Source organism: Mastomys coucha, unplaced genomic scaffold (genome assembly GCF_008632895.1).
Source record: "Mastomys coucha isolate ucsf_1 unplaced genomic scaffold, UCSF_Mcou_1 pScaffold4, whole genome shotgun sequence".
NCBI lineage: Eukaryota > Metazoa > Chordata > Mammalia > Rodentia > Muridae > Mastomys > Mastomys coucha.
Window position 1 is genome coordinate 27,634,794 of NW_022196910.1, and position 20,881 is coordinate 27,655,674.

At 40.1% G+C, this 20,881-nt stretch overlaps 1 protein-coding gene across 4 annotated transcripts in view; it reads left to right on the top strand.

Annotated features, from left to right (window-relative positions):
• Kitlg (KIT ligand) overlaps positions 1-20,881 on the top strand; it is an 84,110-nt gene that overhangs the window by 25,636 nt on the left and 37,593 nt on the right. For all 4 annotated transcript variants that reach the window (XM_031350308.1, XM_031350309.1, XM_031350310.1 and 1 more), the window contains exon 2: positions 9,628-9,741. In XM_031350308.1, the coding sequence (XP_031206168.1) occupies positions 9,628-9,741 (114 nt within the window). The remainder of the gene's footprint in view (positions 1-9,627; positions 9,742-20,881) is intronic.

Genomic DNA, 20,881 nt, shown 5'->3' on the forward strand with positions numbered 1-20,881 from the left:
AAAAAAAAATCCAGAATGAGAATCCTGTTGCTGGTTTACTTGGAAAAAGGATTTTTTTTTCTTCTTCTTCTTCCGACCTCAGAAGACCTTACCTTAAGACTAATTACTATACCTGTGTCTTGATAATTTACTTTCCTGGCTCTGGGTGGCTAAGCCAGTTGGATATGTTCCAGGACACATTTGGGCTGCAAGGAAACTGCCCACTTCCATAGCAGGCTCTCCTGAGATTAGAGAGGAGATGAATGGTGTTTCTGGTAGCACTGGCTGTTTCGTTCCCGGGGTACTTCAAATCTCCATTTTGTTAGTTCTCCTGCATACAGGAAACGAGCTGCTCTTCCCTCCATTTATGACATTTCAGAGTCCATAATATGGAGCCTAATAATGTATGCTCACAAAACATAGAGGGTGTTTTGTTCTGTTAAGTTGACAGAACTGGGGGCCTCTGGTTTCCTGGGCAGCCCTGGCCTGTGTGCATGGTGATTCCTAGTGCTACATAGCCAAGCACTGCAGTACAGCATAGGAGACTTCATGTTCAGATCCAAGTAAATGGTTTACTTTAGGGGAACAAACCCTAGCGCTGGCTTGTTGCTTTTCACTGTGTGGCAAGCTGTGTCCACAGGGGTCAGTGATTAGATGGATGTTCCACTGGAGTCCTTTAAGGTAGTTCTCCCCAGAAATGTTTTATTGGGGGGGAGCAGTAGGGATGGGCTCCAGCTGTCTTCACCCCCTGACTTTTTCCTACCCAGGCTGACTGTAAAACCTGCTCTCAGCAAAGGACCTGAGATCTGTCCTTGTCAACAGAGTGTGGATTATACTATTACTTCTTTCCCCCAGGACTGTTTCTGTTCTGGGATTTAGCCCTCCGAGCACATACAGACTTTTCATTATTTTTTCCTTCCATAATGCTTATAGTTTGAAAGCAATCTTTTGCAATAAAAGGTTGTTGTAGTAAGTTTTATGGGGAGTGTGTGGGAGAAACTTTTGATCCCTAACTCAATAGGGGGGAAAAAAAAAACGTCAAGAACTGAACTACTGTCAGGAAGATTTGTTTAGTGTGTCTGTGCGGTAAAGGTTATCTCAGAGGGAGAGGTTATCACTCCCAGAGTGTGGCCCAGAGAGAGTAGTTGTGCTGCTTTAAAACAAAGTAGCCAAAGAGAGTACCATCCAGATGAAGAGAATGTTACAGGGGGGAAAAGCAAGATGAATCTGCGAACTGAAGTGATACATTTAGAACAGAAGTCAAAAATAAGGGACATTCTGCTTCAGTACCATATCTCCCTTGGGGTATGTGCGTATGTCTGTGTGCACACCCGTGCAGGGAGGTGCTGATACACAAACCCTCCTTGAAAGTTTTGGAACTTTCTGCAAAAGGAAGAGAAAGAAACGAGGGTAAAGATTTTGTCTGTATATTGGCATGCTTCGCCAAATTTTTTCAATGACAGCTACTCTCAACAGGGTTGAGAACCAAAACATAGGCAGAGATATCTGACCCCCAAAACTATGTCAAAATATCTGTTTATAATAGTCCAGACTTTCCTTCCACATGGCAGATATGATTTTATCTGTAATTTAAAGGCCATACTCCGTTCACTGATACTTCACACTGTAAAGACTTCCTAAGACTTGTTATGCAAGCTTTTCATTCTTTCTTATTTTTGTTTATTTTATGAGACAAACTCTCACTGTGAAAGCTGGAACGCCCTGGAGCTTACTGTGTAGTTAGTTAGGCTGGCCTTGAACTAACAATAATTTTCTACCTCTCAAGTACTTGGATTATAGGTGTGAGCCAGCCTGTGTGCCTTATTCAAACATTCCTAAACTCTATTCATCCAACCAAGCCAAAGTTCATAAGCCACACAATGAATAGTTGTACAGCTTCTCTAGTTTGAATGACTTTCCATTTTATTTTCTATCACTAGTTCATGAAATGGGTGAGGCTTTCACTTACTTATTTAATTTACTTTCTCACTTAGGCTAATAAATGGGTACGCCAGGGGATAAACTGACTTGTTCGAGATCTTGTGGTGAGGGGCTTGTCATGTGGTAAGGGACCTATGGGGTTTTTGAATTATGTGCTTTTCTCATGGTTTCTGAGAAAGAAGGGGAGAGGGAGTGTGTAAGAGGGTTCCTTTACCCCTGGAAACCTTTGTTCGAACAAAATCTTATTCAGGAGCATGAATCAATAAGATAGTACAAAAGCTGGGTTTCTTTGCTTAAAGTAGAGGTTAGGGGCTCAGAATTCTAGTAGAGGCAGCTTACCCTCCTCAGGCAGGATAGCTTGATGTGGTCAGGTTACTGTCTTGATTAATAAATTCAGAAAGTGTTTGTTGAGGTCTGTTTTGGTTTTATATCTTCACCATGAAAATCACCACAAATTCAGAGACTTAATGGGCTGCAAGTAAATCATGACTTTTTTTCTTTATATCATGTCTAAAATCAAGTCTTCCTTCCCAAAGACTCCAGGGAGGAAAGCATCCTTCCATTTTCCAGGTTCTACAAGTGCTCTTTGCCCTGACTCTTGGATCGCTGTCTCTGTTTTCAAAGCCAGGGGTGAGAAAGCATATACACCCTTCTCATGGTATTCTGTCTCTGACCAGAGACAGGACATATTCTCCATCTTTAAGGGCATAGGTTTAAAAAAGTAATTGGGCCCCACAATGCAAGATAGTGTTTCCTCTTAGAGTCTACTCTCTCACATACAATAACACACTCACAGGCTCCAGTATTAGGACCCAGTCATCTTCAGGGCTAGTATGCTCATTCCTATGGGTTCCCTTGATGGACAAGACACATGTGTTTACACACCATCAAGAAAGTCTTCAGCAGGACAGTAGGAGACATGGGTCTTCCTCAAGGGAGAGCCTACCAATTAGTTATCCAGTACCATGGTCAGACATGAAAATGTACGTACAAGTATAGGCTAAGCAGGATAAACTTCTGTATATAGAAATATATACAAATACATATATACACATCATATACATATGCATGTATATCATATACACATACATATACATCATATGTCATATACATCACATGCATATACATCATATATACATCATATATATATACATATACACATACACATGCACATACACATACATATACAAGTATGTATGTAACAACAACTAATGAAAAAAGAGGCCGTGCATTGCAAAGAGAGCAAAGAGAAGTCTATAGGAGTGTTTGGAGGGAGGAAGGAAGTGATGTAATTATATTAGCTCTGAAAATAAAAAATGTAATAAAATTTTTAGAAAGAATAAGAGTACACAAATGACAAAGAAAATTTTTAGAATAAAAGGAAGAAAAAGCCTTCAGCAGCTAGAGAAGGGACACATTTTCAGTAAGAGTATGGTGTAATAATCACTGACCATCTGTAGGAAAGAGGGCAAGAACAAACTGAAGTACAAATTGAAAAACAGTTCTTCCTACAAGTTTAGCAGCTTGGAGCTTCGTCATAATAGCATAATGCAGTGGTTTTACCAGGCTTCCCTTTGATGCAGGTTGACTATTTCTACTGAGGTCCAAGAAACCAAGGAAGAGAATTGGCTATGAAGTTCCTTATGGAATTATTCATACTGAAAATGTCCCATGAATTCTCCACTCTTAACCCTGCTCTTCCATTCTACTGCTGAGCGATACTAAAGAATTAGACCTTCACAAATGGGAGGCTCTTTCTTAGTGGTATCAAAGAACACACAAAAGCTGAATTATAGAGCAGATTTACTTGGAATCGCCTTGAAATAAAGTTCTTCAAAAAAAGAAATAGGGCCTTTTCTGTGACATTTGATTAAGTTTGCACAGATTTGATTTTCACCTTAACCAAGCGCACTTCTGTAAAACTAGCAAAGGCATCTTTGTAGACATTTGTACTTGACTGACAGCTAAAATTGAGGCTATGCAGGTGAAATTATTTTGCAATTGTTGTAGCAATCTGTCTTAATTGTATTTTAAGAAACTATCAAAGGACATATATTAAAAAGTATGATCATCTGAAGGGTGTAGAATATTCAGCTGTGCATGGAATATGGAACAAATGTGTTCCCATATGTTTGGTATTTTCAAAATTATTAAAGTACTAGAGATATGCTTTAATGTCCTTATAATTGATCTGACAGATTTCCTGTAGTCTTGGGACAGTATGTTGTATTTAAAAGGATGGAAATTAGGATCAGACAGACCTGACTTTGTGTACTGGCTTTGCTATTCTGAAATCATGTCGATTTCTTAATCTTTAAAATTAGGATACATTAAAATTACATTTTATTTGTTATTAAATATGCAAGCTGCTTAATACATAGCAAATGTCTGAAACAAATAGCTTTATTCCCTGTATTGCTTTGCTCCCAGCCAAAGCCTGTATCTGTTCTATGGCTCCATGATTTTCTAGCTTTGGTGAACTATCTACACTTCAATTAGAAGCCAGCTGCTGTGTTTTAGAAGTCCATCTCACCTTCTGTACTCAGATATGTGGCTCTAAGCCAGCTGTCTTCTCTCCCTGGATAATCCCCAGTCCAATACAAGGAATACAAGCAGGCTGATGCTCCTAACTTTTTTTAAATACCCTCCCCCCACCACCTGAAACTTATACTTCCTTGTCAGTTACCACTCCATTTTGTTTTTATTTTTGTCCTCTGTTTATTCAGTAGCTCTCACTTGAAAGAAAAGTCTTCAAAAGAGTTTCATATTCTTTTTGGTTACTTTTTTCCTCTTGTTTTCTTGAACCCACTTCAGACAAGTCTTAGGCTTCCTGATAAAAGCTCTCTGTTAGTATTATCCAATGGCTTCCATGTTGCGCAATTCAGTGGTTGATTCTCAGCCTTTGACATAATCTGGCCCAGCCCCTTTCTTCTTTTGTTTCATAGGATTTTGTTTCTTATTGAGACATAGTATCACTGTGTAAACCTATGACAACTTTGTGATCCACCTGCCTCAGACTCTAATTGCTGGGATTTGTACTCATGTGATACCATACTCTGTTCTTAATTGTTGGTTCTTCGTGGTTTTTCTTACTCTTTTGGTGTCTACATGCCTAGCTCCTGTATGAATTCTCATCTTTCATGGGATCTGAACTTTGACACTGTAGGATGTTCAGTCTTTGTTAGTTTTACCATTTAGAATCCCTGGATGACTTAATTCATTCTTTTTGTGTAGAATCTCATTTCTTTATCAACAGTGGTCACATTTATATTTCCAGTCCCAACCAATCCCTTACCACAAATCCAGATTCAAATGCTCTAACCTGGTATTATCACTGGAAAATGGCACAAGTTACCCTAAGTGCAGTGTAACTTCTCATCTTGACCACACATGGTCAAATCTTTGAGTTGCCTTGACTTTCAAATCACACTGCAGTTGTAATTCTCCTGACTCAGGGTTCAGCCTTCAGAGATCCAGACTCTTGAGTGTTTCTTATCAATGAATTTTTGTTATCATCCTTTGGTGACTTATAGTGGTAATGCGTAATTGGTACCTACCATTTGTTACCCTAAAGAAATCACAGTGGTCATGCTTAGTTTATTAAAATTAGTTGATTAATTAAGGTGTTCATTTTGAGACAGGGTAGCTTGTATCCCAGACTGGCCTCAAACTTACTATCTAACTGAGAATAACCTTGAACTTTGACCTTTGAACTTGCTTCCAGCTCTTGAGTCCTGGGGTTACAGGATGCCTGTTTTGTGGTCCTAAGAATCCAGCTGAAGAATTTTTACATGTTAGCATGCACTCTACCCTCAGCCCCTTATTCATTTGCATCTGTTTTATTTTAATTCCAAGTCCGCTCATGTCCTTCCTATGCTAAAACTTCTACAATGAATTTTGTTTCATTCACAGGAAAACTGGACTGTGGGCCTTAGTACCCTTAATTTTGCCTTAGCATTTTTTCTAATGCCATCTGCTGCTCCGGGTTTACTCCTGCTCTTTAAATAAAGATGTTGCTTTCAGTATACCTTAGGGACTTGGCATCTGCTTTCTCAGCAGCGTCATTTTCCCACAGATGTCTAAGTGGAATACTTTAGCTCCATCCAGTCCTTGTGGGGAGATATCCAGGAGGTACGTACGCTTTGAACTGTGTTTACAATGCCAGTCTGTTTTCACCAGTACTACCGTCCTGGAAGGACAAAGGTAAAGGCTAGCTCTGATGGTTTTTTTCTTTAGACTGGAGAATGCCAGGGTATTTAATCCTCTCGATAATTCTTTCTAAAACTTGAACTCAAAGTATGCTGAGGCATATCCATATTTCATCCAAGAGCATACAGCTGAAGATAGGAGGTAGCAATCATAGTATCCCAAGTGCTTAGCTGCTGTGATTGGTCTTCGTGAGTGACACCAACTCTGCTTTAAGGATGGAAGCTTCTCGATGTATTTAAAAGGGCCACTGAATTGGGCAGATACGGTGAGAGCGGTGGTCCTGCATACCTGTTGCCTGTCATTGCCACACACATACCATGTGTTTGGCAACTTGCAGCTGACATTGGAGACTGGAGAACTAGGGAGCATCAGCTCAACTGTATCTGCTCTTTCCTGCCTGCCTTGATGTTTTCTCTGAAGCTGGAAATGGTGTGGTTCCATTCCAAACACTGTAACAAATAACCATCACAGTGAAGATAATTGCTAAGCCTTTGGATTTCCTGTACATATAAGATTTATACCCACACTATACTGTTTAGCAATAACTATGTAACAGCGTTGTGTCTAAATAAACAGTATGCACACCTGAATTAAAATACTTTCCTTGGGGCTCAGAGATTAAGAACACTGGCTGCTCTTTCAGAAAACCTGAGCTCAGTTCTTAGTACCCATATGGTTTCTTAAGACTTTATATCAGATTATATAGCACAGTTCAGTTTATCAGCATAAACCATCTATAACTCCAGTTCTGGGGTTTCTGATACCCTCTTCTGGCCTCTGTGGGCATCAGGAATGGACATAGTGCACTGATATCCATGCAGAAAAAGAAAACACATATACATAAAGAGAAATTTCAAAGTCCTTTATTGTTAAAAATGCTGAGGATCATCAGAGGTGTTAGACTTGGCACCAAGAGACTTGATCAATACGTGCCTGCCACAAACCTCCAGTTTGTAAAAACAATAGCTGTTGGTGTGCAACCTAATACAGCCCAATGAAACTGAGTGTTCTTGTCCCATACCTGAGTCCTTTGTGACTCTCAGTTTGAACCTAAAATTATGCCTGTTTGTGATTTTAGGTTCAAATGAGCTTACTCTAAGTGTTTTAATATTAATCCCTTTCCCTGGCTCTAGTGATTCTTTTTCTTAAGACTTTATATCAGATTATATAGCACAATTCTGTTCCTCTTTGTGTTTGTCTCCCCAAATTAAAGGTGAAATTTACAGAAGTAGAGGTATTCTGTATTTTTGTTCAGCATCTAGTATAGCATCTAGAGAGATGTGTGGCACATGATATATACTCAATAAAGTACCTAATAACTATTTCTTAAATGACAGAGAAACTTTTGTCTGTCTGTCTGTCTGTCTCTTCCTGTTCTCTGTCTCTGACTCTGTTTGACTCTCTCTGTCTCTCTGTCTTTCTATCTCTATCTGTCTGCCTCCCCCCTCCTCTACCCCCTCCCTCCCCCCAGTTTTCATTTGGTATCAGAAATAGTGCATAATGAAGACAAGAGACGTCATTTGCCTACATATTTCCTAGGACCTACAATATGAACATTATTCTTGGTTGGCCAGTTACCAAGGTCCTTGGGGAGGCTTCCCAAATCTTATCAGGATAAAGGGCCTTGGAGAAATAATTTTCAGGAGGAGTCACATCTCAGCATCAGCAATGTAAAAGAAAGGCACAATATAATAAATACCCATGAAGGAAGACTGTGATATTAAGGGGAAAACTATGTGTCAAGTTTTCCCCCAAAACAGGGACCCCCCAGACCATTTGTACCACTTGGTCTTCACTGTGGTCTATGGGAGATGGTGTAATGAAGAATTATAGCCCCACAGTGCTCCAAATAATCTTAAATAAACTTAGGTACTATTACTGCTAAAAAGGATACCAAGCAGTGAAAGAATAAGAAGTTTTAATTCCATTTGTAAGCCACCGTATCTACAGAAGCAGCATCACAGTGAAAAATGTCAGCAAATAAAGAATCATTGTGTGGTACAGTGTGTCAGTGTACAGACATTTATTGAAAATAATTTAGTTCCTTTTAACTAACGTAGAGATAGCCACATAAGTAGAAAATATTCTAGCCATGTGCACATGTGCTTCTGCGTAATTTTTAGATGTCATAGATGAATGCCAGTTCCTAAAAGATCTAACATGTTTTTTAAATATTTTTGCATGCCTTTGTTTATGCTATTTATTTTTCCAGCAGTGGTCATTCTTGATCAGTATTTACAAAGTCCTTGTGTGTTTTAGTTCTAACCAGAGTCATGTCACATTTTCTCTCTAGGTTTCCCTGGTGCTGCTTTCCTACTCTATGTCTCCCCCTAAGATTAATTGATTAATTGCTTTCTTCTCTGTGTTCCCAAAAACATTTATCATGGGTTGAGGTATTATTTATTTACCTGCCTCTGAGTTTTGAGGACATCTTCATCATCTTTGTTTCCCTGGTGACGGCTGCAGTCTCTGCCTCCCTAGCCTTGGTCTGTAAATGGCTACTGAACTAGGAAATGGCAGTAGATTTCTGTCTTGGTTGTGGATTCATCTGGCAAACACATATTGAGGGATTTTTTGTATGCATGACACTATTGTATGTGTTTTGTAGATCCTTGGGAAAAAAAGGGAAATCAGATGCTCAAGTTTGGAAAAGTCTATAATATACTGTGAGAAAGAAAGACAAATTATGAATAAAAATAACTAATCCATGTATAGAGGGGTGTATATGTCTGTGAAAGCAAGAGAGGTGGGTGAGGGAGAGAGAGAGAGAGAGAGAGAGAGAGAGAGAGAGAGAGGGAAAGAGAGAGAGAGAGATGAAGAGAGAGAGAGGGAGACAGAGAGAGAGAGAATTTCTCCGTTCAAAAATATTTTTCTAATGGCTAAGGACATGTTTTCCCTATAAGTGATAAACTGACTGCACATAATAATTCTCTTGCTGTTGTAAAAATTAGGTGAAATTCTACTCTCAGTCTGAAGACGCGCCCGTTTGCCAAACGGTGGAGCAGTGTGCTGGTATACAGGTCTAAATGAAAGTTCCTTTCAAGGTTGTGTTTCTGCTCGCCAAATTGTCTACATTTGAAAGGAGAGTGGTTCTCTTCAGCCTTAGGCTATGAATTTCATGCATTCCTCCTTTTTCCGAGGTCCCCCAAGTGATAACTCTGTTACATGTTGCTGCAAGTTCATCCCTAATTGCCATCAGGAAACCGGCTATAGAACACTTACAACAGAAGTTAACAGTACAGCCATTGAAAGAGTAATTCAAACAGGATTGAAGCCAGGAGGATTTTCTTGTTGTTGCTCTTTTTTGTTTGAATTTGGTGAGAGCAGCTTGAATGCTTAACATTTAAGCCATCAGCTTAAAACAGAAAACAACCCCCTCCTCCCAGCTCTGGTATATTTGCATTTACCACATATGGCATAAGGTGTTACTGGTTTGCATAATTCTGGATTTTTTTTTAAACTGATGGACATTAAGAAATGTTTCTGTTTTTTGTTTAGACTTGGATTATCACTTGCATTTATCTTCAACTGCTCCTATTTAATCCTCTCGTCAAAACTAAGGAGATCTGCCGGAATCCTGTGACGGATAATGTAAAAGACATTACAAAATTGGTAAGTAAGGAATGATTTTTGGCATCTATGAATCTTCCTTGTGCTTGCTGACCACAAAGGTTTAGGGCACTCCCAACACAAGTTCCTAGCTTTCTAACACAAGGAATCACTGTACCCCGATTCAGAAGTGCTTCTTCTGGGCAGATGGTAGCAGGGACATAGGTCAAGGAGGATTTGTCTGTATAACTGGCCCTTTGAACACCAACAGAGTGACTTCGGTTCTTAGCTGGTCTTGTCTTCTCAGTCAAAGACAGTGACTGACTTTCCCCTATTGGCTACTGAGTGGATTTCTCTGTGTGACTATGTCTGCCATGTGCCTTCCTGCTCCTATAGGAAGCATAGTCACAGGGCACCTATGACAGCCATGTTCCCCATCCACCCAAAGACTGTCATGCATGGCAAGATGTTTGATCCCAGTGAATGTAACAGAAGGAGCTTCTCCCTTCCCCTCCCCCCATAGTGCAAAGCCACTTTCCTCTGTGCTTGTCACATTGCAAATCCTCCCTCAGCAAAAGCCATTCTGCACACATGCACCTTCATCACTGCCAGCTTCCTGCTTCATTTCTCTTAATACTTCTGTTAAGATTCAAGTCAGAGAGCAAAGAGCAACGGAGATGCAGTATTTTCACTCTCCTGACCTAGAAGAGATATTTTATATTTACTTGGACAACTGAAAATGATTTCAGTATCATTAGAGTTTGAGCCAGGCATGATGACATACACATGCAGTGACTCAAGAAGCTGAGGTGGGAGAATCATGAACTGGAGTGCAGCCTAGTCCTATGAGGTGATCCAAAAGAATGAAAGGAAAATCGAGTGAACATTTCTCAGCTATGTAGTTCTAGGTTGTTATAAAATTGAGTAGGGAACACAACTGGTACAAGAATGGGGAAGAAATAAGAGTTGTTATATGGAGAAAAGAAATAAAATATGCTTATTGATATTAGTATATGAAACAGTGAGTTCTGCCTTTAGATATGCATTAATGGCTTATGGGTTGATTTGTGTGTGTGTGTGTGTGTGTGTGTGTGTGTGTGTGTGTGATGTTCATAAGAGAACTTGAAAATCAAAGCTGAGTTCTGTAGTTAGGGCTTGGGTAATTTACCCTCAGTGAAGAATAATAAACACACACACACACACACACACACACACACGCACGCACGCACGCACGCACGCACGCACGCACGTGCACACACACATAGGATTTATGCCAATTGCTTGACATGCCAAGACATTCCAGATTTAAAAGCATTCTTGCCTAGTGTGCACAAGGCTCTGAGTCTGCTCCCTAGCACTGAAAGTCATAAAATAGCTGACAGTGTATGAACACTTTACTTGAAGTCTGGTGAGCAAAACAGTACAGCTTTTGCCTATTGGCTCTTCAGCTCAGTGTTGAATATCTGATATATGAGAAGGCGAGTAGGGGAGCGATGAGGAGGAAGTAGTTTTGGAAGCATAGATAATGGACCTTTTCTTCAAGTTTCTTGTTAATTTGTGACCCAAGAAATAATGTTTTAAAAGATGATATGTGTTTTATTCTAAGTTCTATGTGTATCAGTAGAAGCTGCTCATTTGTTCACCCCACCTTGTGTGTATGCGGGGGTGGGGATGTGGTCCTAAGGAACTCTCTTCGTTAAGTGCTTTATGTTTGACTTACATGTATCATCAGCACAAAATTCAAGTATTTGAGAGGTTTGTTGTTTTCTTGTGTGTGTGTGTGTGTGTGTGTGTGTGTATGATTTGTTTTGTTTTGTTGCTTGGAATAGGACATTCATGTGTAGACCAGCCTGACCTCATCAAACTTGTGATCTTTTTAATCCATGCAGGGATTACAGGTATATACCCACCATACCAGGCTTATTGTCCTAGTTTTCTTTCCCATTGTGAATAACAAAAACAACTTAAGAGAGAAGGATTTATTTGGCTCACAATTCCAAGTTCTATTCCATCATCAAGGAGAAGTCAAGGGGCAGGAATTTGAAACACCTGTGACATCATACCCACAGTCAGCAGAGAGCAATGAATTAATACATGGCTACTAGTGTTCAGCTCAGTTTCTCCATTCTACTATAATCTGCATGTCATGCGCAGGGAATGGTGCCGCCCACATTGGTTAGGTGTTCTCATACCAATTAGAGCAATCAACATAATCCCCCACAGATAAGCTCCCAAACCAACCTAACCTAATGTAGGCAATCTCTCAGGTAGACTCCCTTGCTAGGTAATTCTAGATTGTCTCAAATTGACAATTAAAGCTAACCATCAAATTCATCATCCAGTGTTGTTGGGTGAATGGAGAAAGGACAGAGTGCACTCGGGTGCACATCATCATTGCTTGTGGTGCTTATGAAACACTGGGCCCTAATCCAAGGAACTGATTCAATAAGCCTGGGAAAGTGTCCAGGCATCTACATTTTTCATGAAGTTCTGTAAAGAGGTTTCAGAACAGTTTGCTTTAGATGGTCTATTCTGTCAAAAGTTTAGAGACAAAGTGTTCAAGATGTAACTCAGTGCAGAAGCACTTGCATGTGTGAAGCCCTAGGTTCAATATCTAGTACTGGAGGGGAAAAAAGATCAAGAGGTCTTTATCTTGCCTTGTAATTCAGTCCCAATGCTATCTCCAAGTGAGTCTACATTATGCAGATTTTAAGCATGTCTATTAATACAAAGCTCCGAAGTATGCTTAAAGTAGGTCACTGGAAAATAACCTTCTGGAGCTGTTACTATATTGGCGGATGCTACTAGGGGAGCTGCAAATTTCAAATAGGTAGTTGTGGGCTGGAGAGATGCACAGAGGTCAGGAGTACTGGCTGATTTTCCAGAGGACCTGAGTTTTGTAACTGCAGTTCTAAGGGATCCGATACTCAACTTCAGACCTCCTTGGTACCAAGCACACTTGCAGACAGAAGACTCGTACACATAAAATAAAATACATTGTAAACGTAGGTGGTCCATTTGTTGGAAAATGAGGGTGTATCTGACCACAGGCTGAACATGTGAAGATGAATGCAATGCTGAAGAGGAATTTCTTGTAGCTGTTACTGCAAGGTGTCGGAAGGGACATGACTTAAGAAGTACCACTTCCTGTAAATGTCAAAGTGGTCTTGAAAGTAGCACGGGTGGGTGTTACAAGCTGCCCCTGAGGCTCTCTATGCTTGCCTTTTCCTGCTGATTATTACCTTTTAACAATCACTTGTAACTGAATAAATAGGCATTGAAAAACCTCCAAAATCCTTAAAATGATGAGAAAGAAGAAACACTTGGAAAGGTGGAGTTTGGTAATATTGACATTAAAATATAATTTCTTACTCTGAGCTCAAATGTTAAATCACTACACAATTTAAAAAAAAAAAAATCTGCCTTCCTGCAACTTGACTCAGGGGAAAATCATCCAAGAGTTCCTCTAGCGAACTCAGTGTGTTTTCTTGAGTATTTTATATTAAGGTATTTGAAAATAAGTCAAGTTAGGAAGAACAGGTTCTGGAACTCCCTTGTTACTAAATAAAGACCCATGCAATTCACAGCCTGTATTTTATAGAAGAAGAAATTAAAACGTATAAAACTACCCCTGAGCACAGAAAATTATTGATCAAATTTGATGGATCAGCTCTCTGAATTGCAATGTGAGTGTCCCCACTGTACCAGTACAATAAACATTGGGGCCAGCAATACGGTTCTGCACCTAAAGGATCTTGCTGACAAGCCAAACAACTCAGGTTCTACCCCTGGTTCCCTGATAAGGGAGGAGAAAACTGACCTTTATAAGTTGCCTTCAGACCTCCGCATACACACTCTGGCATATGGCTGTGAGCACATGTGTGCGCAATGCAGACACACACACACACACACAAACACACACACACACTCTAAATAAATAAATGTACTTACTTTTTAAAAATTTTCAAGCATATCATAGGATCCAATTTGTGTTCATGTATACACTGGTTAAAATCATGAATTTGGGTAAATCTGTGTTTGCATCCTAGCTCTTTTAAATTAGATAAGCAGTTACCTTTCTAAATCCCAGTTTCCACTTTTCCACTTTGTAGTATATATTAAACAAGTTTTTCTTTAAGCCAGTTATTATCACATAAAATCTATCTCAGTTTTCTTGTCATTTAGAATAAATGAATTATGCTTATTCTTTTTTTTGTTTTTTGTTTTATGTTTTTTGTTGTTTGTTTTTTTTCTAGGCAGGGTTTTTCTGTGTAGTCCTGGCTGTCCTGGAACTCACTCTGTAGACCAGGCTGGCCTCTAACTCAGAAATCCTCCTGCCTGTGCCTCCCAAGGGCTGGGATTTAAGGATTGCGCCACCACCGCCAGGCATGCTTATTCTTATCAAATGATTGTGAGAGTTGAAATAGAGGAGTCTCTGGACAAGTGCCATTTGCCATCTATGGTGGTGTTAGTGTACTGGGCGTAGAGCGACTATAGAGATGATCTACCTAGAAACATAAAAGGAAACTAAAGTGTAAGAGAGCCGAAGCACACCTCTGGGACCCTTCACCTCTTCGTGCCTCAGGGACAGTAGCTGTCAGTGGTTCCTAGAGCCACCAAGCATTTTGACTTTTGTTTATAGATCCGTGCTTCCAGATTGAACTTGGCTTGAGGTAGATTTGAGCTTTTGAAAGAATGCTCAAAAGCCACTTCTTTAACCAAAATTGGTAGGCTAGAAGGAGCATTGACCCAGCAGTCTCTCGGGGAGCTGTATGGTGCCCAGTGCAGAAGTGCTGAGGTACAGCTTGTGAATGTAGGTTCAGGGTTCAGGAAGCTTAATGTTTCTCTGGAGGATGAAAGTAGATGGTGGTTTGTCCAGAAACTACAGGGCTGGTCTCTTGTTTCTCATGCTTATAAAGAAGTTAAGTATTTCCTATGCTAATCTGTCAGTTTCATTCCTCTGACAGGAGTGGCTGCTGAGGTTATGGAAGCAGATAATTGCAGAGTTTCTTTTAAAGTAGGGCTGAGTACCTTGGTAGAAGCTAGGGCCATACGGTGGTTTGAATACCTGTTCACTTGGCCATAGGCAAACTACTGGATCCTTCTAGGGTCCACTTTTCAGAATGGAGAAATGAGAAACATGGAAGTGATTGAGGGTCCTTAACATTGCAGACTCTAAATTGTACTCTTTATGCCCATTCCCGAAGGAGCCATGTATAGCTTTCCCCACTTCTCAGAGAAGTCAGGGGATCCAAGAAGATCTATATGATTAGAGAATTCTGTAGCCCTTCTCAGCTTTATATTATTTTCTTCCACAATGATATCTCATTAGGTTGGACTGCCTAGAATAAATCAATTTCGCCAGACTAAAGGGAATAGGGATTTGTATGGAAGAAGAGGACTTGGTTTTGCAGGTGTAACCTTTCTTCTTCTCCTTCTTCTCCTTCTCCTTCTCCTCCTCCTCCTCCTCCTCCTCCTCCTCCTCCTCCTCCTCCTCCTCCTTCTTCTTCTTCTCCTCCTCCTCCTCCTCCTCTTCTTCTTCCTCTCCTCCTCTTTCTCCTCCTCCTCCTCCTCCTCCTCCTTCTTCTTCTCTTTCTTCAAATGATGGAAAGCATATGAGCTGGCACTATGACATTTTGTTTTGCTTTGGTTTGTGCCCATAGTTCTTTTGTCCAGTGGCAATCGTTCCTTCGTACTCTTCACCAGCTCTGTCTATACAGTAGGCGGCAGCTTGCCCTGTGCCCACAGACCCTAAGTATGTTTGCTTGGGAGATTCTCATGCCAAAGAAGCACATGATTTATAGCTTTACATTTTTTTTTTAATTTCTTCTTGGACATTTGTACTGCCCCTATGGTCCCCATGGCTTTTATTTGAAATTCTTCTGGCATGTTTACTTAGCATAATCGTTCATCTATTTACAGAACATTTTGCTTTGTTTTTGAAAAAAAAATGTTGCAAGACTTGTTTTCAATGGCAGAGTCAGACCTACCTAAGGAAAGAGTCAAGTATCTGCAATAAGGATGAGCCAAACTTAAAAAAAGTCTACGGATAGTTGGAATAGAATGTTGAAAGTTTCTTAGTGCTCGTGTAGGAAAGAACCCAGAAATTGAACTAGTTCAAGCAGATTCTTCCATCTGGTCTTCCTATGCTTTTTCTCATTTGTGGTACTCTCTTCCCTTCACTTGGAGGGAATTTAATTAAATGTGAACTTTTAACTCCTTTTTAGCTGTTCTGTTTCATCTTTAAATATCCGCTGAATCATGATTTGTCTTTCTCAAAATGCTTTCTGAGGTAGATGGATGTTCATAATTGATCATGCCTTGACAGTAGCCAGAGGAAAATGAATCAGCTGTTGTTTATGAATTACCAGGGTAATCTATGAATTTTATTTCCTGAACTTTATCTTATGGTGATTGGGAAGCTACTGCCTTAGAAGCTCAATTACTATAACTTAGCTGGAATCATCATCATACATATTTTTTCAATATATATATATATATATATATATATAAAATCATGATGTAGATATTTATACATAATCATAAGAGATATAGTTATATATAATCATAACATATATAAGCATACATATATATATGCATATATGTATATGTATGCTGTCTCCATTGCTAATAGCACAATATTTTAATTTGGCTCACACTTCTGGTCCAAGCCAAAGACTGTATCTGGTGGTTCTGTCTGGAATAGTCCTAAGAAGGGGGCAGCGCACCACAAGGAGAGTCAGAAAGCAAAGACCTAGTGTGACTGGCTTATAGGGCAGACATACCCTTGAGAGAAGCCTTTAATCTATACATTACATTTAGAATACAGTCCACATTCCTAGGGACAGAATCCTAGCTACCTCTTAAAGGTCTCATATTTTCCCACCATGTTTCATAATGGAGATTAAATTTCAGTATGACTGAAATGAGTTAGTTTGGTAAGCAAAGATGCTTACTTAAGTTGAACCCTGGAACCCACAGGTACAAGGAAGAATTGACTCCCACAGCCTTCTTCTAATTTACACACACACACAAACACACATACTGCAGGGGGCAGGGAGTTACAAATAAATGCAAAAAAAAAAAGTTGCAGGATTAATTTTGTAGGAACAAACTGTGTTCAAATCATGTCATTGTGAAGTACATTTTAAAAAATTATCTGCCGGGTGGTGGTGGCGCATGCCTTTAATCCCAGCACTTGGAGGCAGAGTCAAGCGGATTTCTGAGTTCGAGGCCAGCCTGGTCTACAGAGTGAGTTCCAGGACAGCCAGGGCTACACAGAGAAACCCTGACTCAAAAAACAAAACAAAACAAAACAAAACAAAAAAATTATCTTAGACTGGCATTAGTAGAGTTATTGACAAGCATGCATAAGGAACTGGATTTGATCCATGGTACCATATGCACAAAGAAAAAATTAACCTGTTCTATTTGAAGGAAAACTGTGGCTTTCATTTAGGTGCTTTGAACTAATAAGAAACGGTATAGAAAGTTTTCTGAAGTCATCTTAATTTTAAAATCACAATTGAGATATCCTCAGTTTGCTGCTTTTGTTGCTGCTGCTTTTTTATTTGTTTTTTGTTTTGCTGTCATTTTCTTTGTTTTGGTTTGGTTTTGGTTTTTTGGTTTTTTTTAGAAATCACCCAGATATCCTTGAAGAAAACAAAATAAAACTACGATAGCTGATCTAATTAGTTAGGTTTTTAGACAGTACTAATGGGAAAACCAAAATTGTCCAAAGACAATAAAAAGTATTTTCCTTAAGTATGCATGAGGACTAAAAGCCACATTATAGAAAGCTGGGCCACTAAGATGGACTAAGCATTCCCTGCTGCAGCCAGGATCTTAAAACATCACTGCTCGTGATGAGACTAAAGATCCTGACCTTCATTCCCCGAAAAGTTGAAAAGAGGAAACCATTTTACAGATGGTGCCAAGGAAACCATGAGTCACTGCTGTGGACTTGGGAGAAACACTGAGACATAGGGTCTGGTCACAGATATCCAATTGCCCATTGGTTGCTTGACCTTTAATGACCTTGATGACATTTGAGTCATGAGAACCAGACATTTTAGACCAGTGACCCAGAGATGGAGTTAAGCGTTCCGACTTTGTGTTCTTTTCTTCTGAGTCCAAATACCTGCAGGGTCTGGTGAGCAGCCAGTGCCAACTTACCTTGCCAAGACTTTTTCTTGGCAAAGTTTTGAGCGTTTCTAAACACTCTTCTTTGGTGTTTTGTTGTTGTTGTTTTTAGGGGTTTTTTGTTTTTTGTTTTTTGCTTGTTTGGGTTTGTTTGTTTAGTTGTTTTGTTGTTTTGTTTGGTTTGTTTTTTTCCCTAGTGTCATTGAATATGTTCAAACTTAGATATATACAGAGTGTGACTTTATCTCCTCCTCTCCTCCCCTCCAGATGCACTGTTCCTTCAATTCCCTTCGGAAAAGAGCAGGTCTTCCAAATACAGTATAACAAAATGCAATGAGACTAGGCACGGACTCTCTCCTATCAGGGCTGGATTACGAAACCCATTAGGAGGAAAAGGGCCCCAAGAGCAGGCAAAAGAGTCAGAGACACCCCATTACCATTATAAGGAGTCCAACAAGAAGCTCAAGCTAGACAACCCTTTAGGCTCCTTGGTTCCTGCTTCAATCACTGTGAGCCTGGATGGGGTCTGCTTAGTTGATGCTGTGGACTGTGTTCTCATGGTGTCCTCCAGCCCTCTGGCTCCTACAGTCCTTCCTCCCCCTGTTCCATGAGGTTCCCTAAGCTCTGCCTAATGTTTGGCTGTGGGTCTCTGTATCTGCTCCCAATGATTGCTGGAAGAAGCCTCTCTGACTCTTCATTGATCTTTCTGTGTTTTCCTCTTACAGAGAGATTTCATATAGCCCAGGCTGAACTCTCCATCCTTCCATGTAGTCTGTCTGTATCTCATGATGACTTTGAATCCCTGATCCCCAAGTCTTTACCTCCAAAGTGCTAGAATTACAGGGGTGCAACACCAACTCTCAGATCTTGTTCCTACTTTTGTAGAGATGTCTGTTCTCTCGTGTACATTTTGAACAGATGTCCAGCCCTTCCCTAGTAGCACTGTAAACTCAAGGCTTATCTCTGATCTCTCCACTCTTCCATCTAGACTAAATACTCATCCTGAATTTACCGCCCTGTTCCTTCCCTGCTTGCCAGAAACCCTAACCAGACTTAATCTTAGTAATTAGCCACGTAATCCTCTTTCAGAGGCAAAGTAGAAAGTCCTCTGAGATACTATGGGATGTACCTAAGGGCCACTGCTCCTGTTGATGGTGCTGCCTCCCACAGGAATCTCTTAGTGCAACATGCAGAGATCCCTCTGTCTCTACCACAATATCTCTTTTCTAGCTCATCCCTCAAATATAACACAAGCTTCCAATTCAGTCCCTTATATATGATACTTTTGTATTCAGTATGCTGCCCTCTACTGCAAGCATTTACACATCATGTCTAACCCCTCTCCTCCTCTCCCTCTCTTCCTTTCTTTCCTGCCTTTTCTTAGGTGCCTCTTTTTATTTCCTTTTCTGTGGATTTTAGAGACAGGGTTGACTTCTAACCTAGGAAGGCTTGATACTCATTATGTAGCTCAGGGTTCTCAAACTCATGACTATCCTTCTTGCCTCAGCTTCTGAAGTGCTGGGAATAAAGGCATGCATCACCATGCCCAGCTAGCCCTTAGCATAAGTTATTTAATCTTCTTAAAACCTTTAGCCACCCTGTAGTCTACTTACCATTTATGCATGTGGAAATGAAAGCCGAAGTAGTTGAAGTAACTTCCCACACCTGAGTTAGCAGGTGGTGGGCCAGAATCCAGTGTAAACCGTCTGTCTTCCGAACCTGTGCTGTTGGCCCGGACTTCAAACTCCACATCTTTAAGCAACATCTGTCTTTCAGGCCCAAGGTTCTCTCTTCTCTATAAAACTTTCCTCAGTGATCAATAGACATCAGAGACTTGGAATTTATTGCAGGTTTATTTGTGCTTTCTCGGTCCTATCGAACATACTGCAATCGCTGAGAAAGTAATACCGTAATGCATGATGTGATCATAAATATCTGCAGCTCCAGTTTTCCAAATCCTCTTCAAAAGGTAACTGGAAAGAAAACAGAGAAACCTAAGTACTAGCAAGAGCCTGCACTGCGACTTGGTGTGCAGACAGGAGCTCATCAAGCCAGGGTTTCTTCCTTTCTCAAGGTCCTCGTAGTGCCTCTGACCTTGGAGGTACGATTTAACCTTCCATACTGCCATACTCCCTCCGCCCTCATCCTCACTTGTGAAATCGGCTTAATAAGGCATGCCTCATGGGATTCCAACAGTGACTGTACAAAAATTTACTTTAATTTGTAAAACCATATTCAAAACCAGTCTTTTCTTTTAGTCCCACCGGAAGTTGAATATAGGTAAAGTAGCTCAGTGTGGAGTTCCATCTTCCGGCTGATACTGGAGCTAGCTGTTCATATCCTGGTCATAGAACATTTCTGTGAGCTTCCTTTGGCTTCTGTAAATGAACTTCTCTGTACTGATTATTCATAAAATGAATCTGGCCAGCATCTCCCTTATCCCTGTCCTTTTGATATTCCCTAATCCTGAGGTTTTTAAATAGTGAATTTAAACTTCCATTATATAATGTCATGTAAATTATATCTTCAGGAACCTGTATTTAGAATATTTACCACTTCTTTGTGTATTTTCCTCACAGAATGACTTTAATCTCCATGGCTATCCTGAACTGTACTATAACTGCTCAGTCTTGTGCCTGTTAAGGTTTACAGTGTGCCTTTGTTGGGGGAGAGGCTTGCCTAAAAGGGCTAGGTTCCTTTTGCTTTTCAAATTGGGGCATGGAAACTTAGAAGACAAGAGAAGTAATGGTAAGAAAACTGGTTGAGAAAAAGAAAGTTAAAGTGTAGAGCTAACGCCTAAGATAAATAAAAAATGTAGAGTTAAGATAAACAAAGCACTGCTTTCTTTAGGAGCCCAGGGAGAATTTCCAGTAGACTCTGAGAATTCTACTCTATGATTGGGAAGTGCATGGGATGGATAATGGTGGAGGTTCACAAGGAGAATTTCATGTGCTGTCTAGCCACTAAGTGGATTACAGGTGTGTCACCATGCCAGGCTAATAGGTAGTATTTTACACATAGACCATTGGGCACAGTTTGTTGCAATGAGCGAGAGACAAAA